Here is a 10,561-nt window from a genome sequence, read left to right as displayed (position 1 = left end):
GAGCCCGATGTGGGACTTGATCCCAGGACCCTGAGATCATGACCTGAGCCGAAGGCAGCGGCTTAACCCACTGAGCCACCCAGGCGCCTGCTGTGCTTCTTTCTTAAACACAGTATTTTGAACATTAATTCTGCTGGATTGTCATTATGAACCAATGTAAACTATAGAAGGATTATTGGCTCCACTAAATGGGCCCAGACAACTATTTGTTTTGTAGTTTTTAGAAAAGTGTTATCTTCTATTTCTGTCAGATATAATAGTTTGGTTCTGACAGTTATCTCTGTAGGCTGTTTGTCTCTAATCCCATCTACCAGACACTTTGTCTTTTGCTTTGCTACCTGTGATATCTATAAACTATAAAGCCATATCACCAAAGTAATTTGACTTGGATATGAAATTAAAACTTGAATGAATTTTTGTGGTATTAGAGCATTTTGATTATTCAGAGGTCCTTTTTTTTTGTAATTTCTAAGTTCTTGGTGTTTTTCATAGGTCACTTGTTCAATAATTGTTTGACTTTGAGCTAATTGAAGAAAACGGTTTCTTACTGTGATTTGATGATGACTCTATAAACTGGTCTAGTTGGGTCCACAGGGAAAGGAATAAATCTCATAAATTTTGGGATAGGTAGTATAGTTTAATCATTTGGTCCTCAAATAAGCATGTATATTATAATATACTATGTATATTATACCAGTACTGAATGGTGAAAATTCCCTTAAACTAGGCATTAAAGGTTTGGGGGATCCTGGCCTTCTACTAAATACACATTTTTGACCTTAGGCACATTCTGAAAAGTGGGAATCACAATAGATGTTGTTAGAGAATTAGTGAGATTTCACTATTCCTCTGAAAGCAAAGAGGTTGAGAATATAGCACAGCTGATTGAACATGAAAGGAATTTGGGAGGGAGAAGTGGGCGGCAGACTGATTTAGGAGAAGGGACCAGAGCATAGTAAGGATTAGAGACCTGGAGATGAGATCAGTGACTAGAAAACAAGACCCAGAGACACTGTGGACTTAGTCCTAATGGCAGGTTGATAAGCGTTCAGGTTGTAACAATTCACCACTGCCAGGCAGCTATGACGTGGGATGGGGTATGTGGCGCAGGCCTGCAGGTTTAGACTGAAGGTTTGGGCAGCAGTGGGCAGCAGCTAGTAGATGAGGAAGCCAAATTTGGGGGGCACCGGGCTGGCTCAGTCAGTGGAACTTGCCACTCTTGATCTCAGGGTTGTAGGCTCAAGCCCCACATTGGGTGTAGAGATTACTTTAAATCTTAAAAAAAATTTTTTTTGCTTAATATTAACCCAAGGTTTTTTTTGTTTTGTTTTGTTTTGTTTTTTAAGATTTTATTTATTTATTTGAGAGCGAATGAGTGAGAGAGAGTACGAGAGAGGAGAAGTTCAGAGGGAGAAGCAGACTCCCCAAGGAGCTGGGAGCCCGATGCGGGACTCAGTCCTGGAAGTCTGGGATCATGACCTGAGCCAAAGGCAGTTGCTCAACCAACTGAGCCACCCAGGCGCCCCTAACCCAAGTTTTTTTTATCTACAGTAGTCTTCCTTTTTTCTAATTGTTAAATTGTGATCAGAACTAGTCTAGACTCATTGCATGGTATGGTAATGATCTGTGTTGATTGGGTTTTGTCTCTTGGCCTTGTTATACTTCCTGCTGTTAATTCTTAAAGAATTAACTGAATAAACCCCAAACTTCCAATGAAATATTTTATATTTCTCATTCATCCCTTCTTCCATTAAATCATATTTTAGGTAGGTGACTATGAAAGATCAGCAGATCATAACAAGAATTCACTCTGAGTACCTAGTCTTAATCCTCACTTAGGATTTTGGAGACAGGAAAAAATGGTTTGTTACAAGTTCTCTGCGTAATACACCTGGCACAAGCTCCGTATCCAAAAGGCAGACAGACTGTATTTGTGACTGAGATGAAGAGGGCACATGTAGAGACCCTGGTGTCAACTCATACTTGAAAGATCTTTCTTCTCACGTATGATGATTATCATGGCAAGGAAAGAGCATATTTCATGGCAACTTTGTTTCATTGTGTCATCTTGAGTATTTAAGATTTCTTATATTTTGAATTTAACATCTCAACAGCTCTTCAGAGTCACGGGGCTGAACTCAGAGCTCAAAATTCAGTTCCAGGATATTTCTTAACAAGCTGTTTAATTTGTGTATTCCTAAAGAGATATTTGGTTTTCCGTCAGAAAAAAAGGAAAAGAAAGCCTAACACATAGCCCCTAATTACACCTCTAGTTATACAAATACTACTTGAATGCAAACACTAAAATAATAAGAACAGTATTGGAAATCCAGTGTGATGCTTACAACTCCCCTCACACAATCTGTCCCAGTTATCAGCAACACTGTTTTGTTTTGTTTTGTCTATTGCTGGCCATTTAACCAAGACGTACATACTGGGACTTGGGGATTTCCATTAATAATGTGAGACTTCTGCATCACTGCCACCTCAATCAAAAAACTTAACTTTCACAAACTGTAGACCCATGAAGATAACCCAGAAATTGAAGGAAAAATAGTTTATTGAATAATTTATGGAAGGATTGAGGGAAAGTAATTTATTGTAGAAACAATTTTATGTGAACATTAAGTAGCACCAAAAATTTGCAGTAAGCCTCTCAGAGAAGGAAAGTACCTTTCAAAAAAAAAAAAAAATCTCATGGTTTATTATTGTATGTGAAGATGAAAGCAAGTAGAGATTTCCGTAAAGATGGATGGGAAAATACTGACTAAAATAATGATAGATGTAGCAATATTAATTTGGACTCTTTTTCTGTTTCAGGGTTTGAATATAATCTTTAATGTAGCCTTGGCGCTCCTAAAGGTAAGTCTGTTTTGATCTTGAAATTGGGCCAAATTCAAATTAGCCTTTGACTGGGTCTAGATTCTTGAATCCCAAAAAAGACTTCCCTGAGGAACTCTGACTCGCCTTCCATCCTTTGTTGTTTGCTGTTTATTTAGAGTTTGTTTCTGTACTTTTCTTACCATCTATTTAATTTTGCTATCCCAGCACTCCGTTCAGTAACACGTAAGGTTGTTTTCATTCATACAAGTTGGATGATGTAAGAGAAAAAGTTAAAACCTGTTTTTTATCAGAAGGATGCCAGCCTTTTTCTTAAAATACTTCTCACCACAATAACATCCCTGGAGGTACCTAAACCTAGAATCGAATTATTAGAAAGCTTTTATAGTATACGACTAAAAAAGAAACTTCTACATTTCAATTTGCACTTCAACAGCTAGGGATTTACAAGACACTTTAGAATTCAATTATAATTACCTTGTTGAATTTTATATCAACGTATCAATGGAGCTTTAACAGTGTGGTAACAGCAAGACATTTGCTGCAAAATTGGTGAAAGTAATCCAGTCAGTTTTTGTCTTTCAGTCAGAGGTGACATTGTTACTTAAGGCGATAATTGCCTCATTTATTTAAAACAAAATGCAGCCCACCTCTTCCCAGTAAAACATAGTTGTTAAAATTGCAGACTCTGGACCCAGACAGCTTTGTTTCTAATTTCAGCTCTGGTTTGTGACCTTGGGTAAATTACACTTAAGGGCTCAGACTCTGAGTTTTGAGATAATAATAGAAACTAATTTCTGGGATTGTTGTAAGAATTCAGTACGATGATACATAAAAAATAATTAACATAGTGTCTAGAAAATTCTATTGCCTAATAAATGTCAGCTATCATTATTGTACTACTCTTGTATTCACAAGATAACTCACTTTCTAGATTCCCCATCATTCTTCCAAATTTCCCAAAAGATAATGACTGGAGGTCTTCAGAGGGCTGCTTGGTATTTTAGGAGAGCCTCTGGATCAAAATACTTTGATCCAGAACCAAGACATGACGTATATAGTTCCAATGTACATCAAGAAGTGGGGTGTACTCCTCACCTCTTATTATGTTAAACATTTGTTTTTTGTGAAGTTAATAAATTGTACTTTAAACTGTTCATTAAATCATTTGGAGTTAAGATGTGAATAATTCTTATGCCAAAGTTATTTTGGAAGTTAGGAAGATATTTTAAAAATTTTCAGTAAAATAATAAAAACATATGTGCCTGTATGTTTTAGTGAAGTCCTGGATCTCTACCTCTAATTTTGTTGTTGTTGTTGTTGGGACAAATTAAAACTTTCTAAGATGCTTTTCAGTATAGGGCTGGATTGAGACTTTTAGAATGCCTAAGCAGTGACAGTATTATGTAATTCAGACTAAAAACAATACTTTGTCATAAAGTAAGTGTAAGAAGGAAGTCCAACAAAGTGATGATTTTTCCTATTATGTCTAATTTGTTTTTAAGCCTCAGATATTATCCTTCCCAAAATGCAACTTCCTTATTTTTTTGGTGACCCTTCTTTACTGGTGCTCTCAGCACACACTTAAGTCTGTCTTTTGGGTTAACCCCAGATTTCCTGTCTGGATATAGGAACTATAGTCAGAGTAATACTGTATCCATCTGAGAAATTAGCTTCCTGATTGACAGATTTTTTTTTTTGGTGTGATTGCATTTTTACTCATGTTAACCCAGATATGGCCTGTGCAGAGGACATTCTCTGGCCACTGGGCAGAAAGGCTTTTGAATCCTCTCTAGAAATACATGGGTGCTCATCTAGTATTTTGCAGAATTTGTCTAGTTAGAGAAGATTAAAAGGAGAGCTTTGTCACTACTATTGGGAGATTTCTATCCCTTCCTTGCCTCCTTGCCTTAATCCTGGAGCTGACCCCTCCAGAGACAGTGTATATAGGCTGAATTGAAGTGTACCAAATTGATCTGATTGTCTCCACCCGGAAAAAGAATATCCCAAAATACGTGAAAGTAACTAGCATTTAGCTTCCAATCTAATAGGCTACATAGAAGAATGTATATTTGTTTTACATAAAAATAACAAACTTAGGGGTAATTCAAAGAGCTTATGAACGCAGCACAAGTAATCCATTAGCCTGCATTAAATGTCCAGATGTTACTTGTAAGAGAACTGTGGATTGTGTTCAAGAAAAACTACTTCATTCTCTCCTGCAGTTTATAACTGAGGGAGCCAAGGCCTCAGGTTGCCTAAAGTCTTTTGTCTTAGTAATGGCAAAGCTGGAATTAGTTTATTTTTAAACAGCATAAATATAAGTTAAGGTCTTTGTTGCTCAGTATGATTTAAAGACACCTGCTTTCTGAATGGGAGCCGCTTTCTTTTGAGTTAGAAATAGTCTGCCAAGGAGCTAGAAAGCCATTGAGCTAAAGGAATGGTTCATTATAGTAGGGGGTATCATCAGATCATCTAGGATATTGGCAGTGTCCTTTCATTTCTCCCAATCTAATTCATTTGCTATATGAAATAGTCTATAGTCACTATGTATAGTATATTATAATAGATTAGAGATGATCACTCAGAATTATTCTTAGCCACTTCATGTTGCCAGAGAAGTTTTGATCAGAATAGGTTCTTTGCATTCAAACAATTGTCAAAAGTTAGTGACAGGAGTGGGGGCACCTGGGTGGCTTAGTCAGATGTCTGTCTTCAGCTCCAGGTCATGATCTCAGGGTCTTAGAATCAAGCCCCTGTTCGGGCTTCCCATCAGTGGTGAATCTGCTTGTCTCTCTCCTTCTGCCCCTCCTCCTCCTTGTGCTGTCTCTGTCACTCTCTCAAATAAATAAATAAATAAAATCTTAAAAAAAAAAGTATATGACAGGGGTTGCCTGGCTGGCCCAGTTGGTGGAGGATGTAACTCTTTATCTTGGGGTTTTGATTTCAAGCCCCACATTGGGTGTAGAGATTACCTAAAAAAAAAAAATAGTAAATGACAGAATGTTTCCCCTCTTTCCGAGCTCATTTTGCGTCTTATTACAGAGATAAAGAAAACCCACTCATAATTTCATCCCTAGAAGTAACTGTAATAAAAATTCATTATAAAATCTTCCTCCTGTGCATTGGTCTATGAATATATAAGCATTCATTAGCTTTGTACATTTCTGTGTACATATATATTTTTAATATGAGCTTGAGGATTGTAATTAAGAAGTGGGAGATAGGAGATAAACCCAAAGGAATAGTGTATGAAGATGAACATATTATTTTCTTTCAAAAAATGCTGATGAACAAGACTCTTTTTCATTTAATAATATGTTATGACTATCTTCTGTGTCACTACAGACATGTTGTGATTAAAAGCATGGAGCTGGAGCCAGACCACTTGAGTTCAAATCCCATCTCCCACAGTTTATGCTGCAATCTTAGATAAATTACCATTTCCCTATCTTTAAAATGGGGATATTAGAAATGTCTGTCTCATAGGATTGTTAGAGCTTAATGAGTTATATATGATTGGTGCCTGGAAATTTGTAAGTATGAAAATGAATGCACCCAGGAATGGTTATGACACATAGAGCTGCCTTAGCTTTTTTAATCACTGATTAGTATCTTATTGTGTGTACCATAACTTTACTTAGCCAATTTTATATTTAATTTTTATGGGCATTTGTTTCCAGACTTTTCCTATTAAACAAACATCCTGGGGACGCCTGGGTGGCTCAGTTGGTTAAGCAGCTGCCTTCGGCTCAGGTCATGATCCCAGCGTCCTGGGATCGAGTCCCACATCGGGCTCCTTGCTCAGCAGGGAGCCTGCTTCTCCCTCTGCCTCTGCCTGCCATTCTGTCTGCCTGTGCTTGCTCTCTCCCTCTCTCTGATAAATAAATAAAATCTTTAAAAAAAAATAAACAAACATCCTGAAATTTCCATCTTTGCATACTTATTTAATGATGTCTTTTGGATAAACTTTGAGGATGTCATTGCTGGGTCAGAGTGCAGTCACAATTGAATTTTTGATGGACATTGCAAAGTTGCTTTCTACTAGCAATATGAGAGTGCATTTTCTCCATACTCTTGAAAAAACATAATTTCTAAATATGTGCTTTTATGGACAGTGAAAGCAAGTTGTAAAACAATGCAACTTAAGAAGTAAATTATGATACTAATTTGTGTCATTGTAGTAAAAAAAACACTTAAGACAGTTCTGAAGAGTCTCATGTTCTTTCATTTGGGAATATCTAGGGTTTTGTTGTTGTTGTTGTTGTTGTTTTTTAGGGAAGCTAGTTGATCATGGCTAAATTTTAGAAGAATGACCCCTAGCTTGGATGAGCTTTTATATTACATAAAAGTTCTTGAAGCATCTCGTTGATGGTTTTGGCTTTTCAGCCTCACCACTATGGTTTTTTGCCTTACCATTTTATTGAAGTTTTTGTTTGCTTGCTTGGTTGGTTGTTTTTTTGTGTTTTGTTTTGTTTTGTTTTTGAGGGGGCAGGGAAGAACAGAGGAAGAGAGAGAAAATCTTAATCAGGCTTCATACCCAGCGCACAGCCAGCACGAGCTCAGTCTCATGATCCTGAGATCATGACCTGAGCCAAAATCAAGAGTTAGACACTTAACCAGCTGAGCCACCCAGGCACCCCATACTGAAGCTTTCTCGACGGAGTCACTAACAAAATCAGGGGACATGTTTCCATTTTTATCTTTCTTGATTTCTCAGCAGTCATTCAAAGAGCATAAAGACTTAACACTTCCCCTTTTCTGAAACATTCTCCCATGGCTTCTGTCTTATTTTTTTATCTCCCTCTCATCTTCCCATTTTACTTTTGCTTGCTTTGTTTTTTACCCCTAGTCATTAACTTGGGGTTTCTCAGAGCTCTAGCCTCTAGAACTCACTTGATGCTTCTTCCTTGCTGATCTTGTTCGTGCCCCTGCTTTCTCCTATAAATGTTCATTCTCATCTTTATATTTAGCCCAGATCCAAATATTTGGCCATGGACTTACATGTCTGCTTGGATGCTTCAGAGGCACATCAAATCCAAAAGTCAAAACTGCACTGATAACACCCTCCCAGCCCTTGGCCTCCTCCAGTAACCTTCACCTCAATGAAGGCACCACCCAGCTGCTCAAAGGAGAAACCGACGAGTTATCCTTAATGCTTTTCTTTTCTTAATCCCCAACATCTACTGGCAGTCAACTACTGTTGATTCTATTTCATAAGAATTTTTAGAATCTTCCCAGTTTGGTGGTTAGGCTGCCACACCTTCTGCCCTGGACTGTTGCAGTGACCTCTTTCAGGAGTAGAGGAACACCTACCAAGTGCTAGGTACTTTTCTAGGCCCTGGAGATAAAGTATTGCTAAGGAAGGATCCTGCATTCTCAGAGCTTGCCTTCCGATGAAGGACAGATAGTACTTAAAAAAACATAGTTGTGTTAGCATATGCTGAGGTTTCTGAAGGAGAATGATGTTGATGCAGAGTGACAGGAGCTCCCTTCTTTCAATTGTCAATGAAGGTGATCTGAGGGATGGTATTCGAGCTGAAAATTGAATGCAAAGAAGTAGCTAGCATGCCAAAATCTGGGGAATGAGACTTCTAGGCAGAAGAAGCAAATATGAAAGCCTTAAAGAGGATTTTTATTGACTTAAGAAAGTGTATGGCCGGAGTGTGATGGGTAAGAGAAGATGGTGGCTCAGATTTGGGTGTTAGCAGTGGAGCTGTGAGAAAGGGATGTCTGCTCTTTCTCCAGCTGCTTATGACCACTGTCCTAGCCAGTCTCACATTGTCACCAGAGTACCCTGTGTGTGTGTGTGTGTGTGTGTGTGTGTGTGTGTGTGTTGAGATTTATTTATTTATTTGAGAGATGGGGAGAGACAAAGGGAGAGGAAGAGAGAATCTTTAAACAGACTCCATGCTGAGCGTGGAGCCCAGTGCTGGGCTTGATTCCCGTGACCTTGAACCAAAACCAAGAATCGGATGCTTAACGAACTGTGCTACCGAGGCGCCCTGCCCCCCACCCAGAGTATTCTGTTTAAAACAGATTTTATTATTCACTATTGAACAAATATTGACCAAACGCCTATTCAGCGATAGATGCTTTTCTGTGTACTTGACTAGATCAATGAGCTAGAAGAACAAAAATACTTGCCTCCATCAGCCTATGTTCTAACAGTATACAGTTAATAAACAAGAAACATAACAGATATATAAATATAGTATATGAGAAGTAATAGTGCGTGGGAAAAAGGAAAAATACAGCAGACTAAAGAGACCTCTGGGTGGGTTATTGCAGTGTTAAATAGGGTAGCTAGGGTTAACTGGGAGTCTGTTTCTTGGTTTGTCTCTATCTTATGTTTTTCCTTTGTTTCTTAAATTAGACATGAGTGAAATCAGATGATGTTTGTCTTTCTCTGACTTATTCGGCTAAGCATTATACTCTCGAGGTCCTTCCATGTCGTTGCAAATGGCAAGATTTCATTCCTTTTTATGGCTGAATAATATTCCGTTGGGGGGTGTGTGTGTGTGTGTGTGTGTGTGTGTGTGTGTACTGCATTTTTTTTTCTTAAAAAAAGTGTTTATTTAAATTCCACTTAGTTAACATGCAGTGTAATATTAGTTTCAATACAGTATTCAGCATTTCCTACAACAGCTGGTGCTCGCCATCAGTGTCTCCTTAATCCCCATCGCCTATTTCACCCATCCCCCCCACCTCCCCTTTGGTAACCATCAGCTTGCTCTCTATAGGAAAGAGTCTGTTTCTTGCTTTGCCTCTCTCATTTTTTTCCTTTACCCATTTATTTTCTTCCTGAAATTCCACATATAAGTGAAATCATATGATGTTTGTCTTTCTCCAACTGACTTATTTCACTTAGCATAATAATTTCTGACTCGATGCATGTTTTGCAAATGGCAAGATTTCATTCTTTTTTTGATGGCTGAGAAATAGTCCAGTGTGTGTGTGTGTGTGTGTGTGTGTGTGTGTGTGTACGTGTGTGTGCTACATCTTCTTTATCCATTTATCAGTCAGTGAACACTTGGACTGCTCCATAACTTGCCTGTTGTATATAATGCTGCTATAAATACCAGTGTGTGTGTGTGAGTGTATATTCCTTTGAATTAGTATTTTTGTATCCTTTGGTAAATACCTAGTAGTTCAGTTGCTGGATCCTAGGATGGTTCTATTTTTAACTTTTTGAGGAACCTCCATACTGTTTTCCACAGTGGCTGCATCAGTTTGCATTCCCACCAACAGTGCAAGAGGGTTCCCCTTTATCCACATCCTCATGGACACCTGTGATTTCTTGTGTGGTTGATTTTAGCCATTCTGACAGTTGTGAGGTGACATCACATTGTAGTTTTGATTTGCATTTCCCTGATGGTAAGTAATGATGAGCATCTTTTCATGTGTGTGTTGGCCATTATTTTGTCGTCTTTGGAGAAATGTCTGTTCGTATCTTCTGTTAATTTTTTTTTAAGATTTTATTTATTCATTTGACAGAGAGAGATCACAAGTAAGCAGAGAGGCAGGCAGAGAGAGAGGAAGGGAAGCAGGCTCCCTGCCAAGCAGAGAGCCCAATGCGGGACTCAATCCCAGGACCCTGAGCTCATGACCTGAGCCGAAGGCAGCAGCTCAACCCACTAAGCCACCCAGGCGCCCCACTTCTGTTAATTTTTTAATTGGATTTTATGTTTTTTGGGTGTTGAGTTTTATAAGCTTGTTA

General features: G+C 38.3%; 1 protein-coding gene across 2 annotated transcripts in view; it reads left to right on the top strand.

Moving 5' to 3' along the window:
• Positions 1 to 10,561, top strand: part of RABGAP1L (RAB GTPase activating protein 1 like) — a 769,947-nt gene that overhangs the window by 551,323 nt on the left and 208,063 nt on the right. For both annotated transcript variants that reach the window (XM_059412860.1, XM_059412861.1), the window contains exon 18: positions 2,821 to 2,862. In XM_059412860.1, coding sequence (XP_059268843.1) covers positions 2,821 to 2,862 — 42 coding nt within the window. The remainder of the gene's footprint in view (positions 1 to 2,820; positions 2,863 to 10,561) is intronic.

The sequence above is a fragment of the Mustela nigripes genome, chromosome 10 (genome assembly GCF_022355385.1).
Source record: "Mustela nigripes isolate SB6536 chromosome 10, MUSNIG.SB6536, whole genome shotgun sequence".
NCBI classification, from domain to species: Eukaryota; Metazoa; Chordata; class Mammalia; order Carnivora; family Mustelidae; genus Mustela; species Mustela nigripes.
The sequence above is the reverse complement of the archived record's forward strand: the minus strand, read 5'-3'. Positions and strand labels throughout refer to the sequence as shown.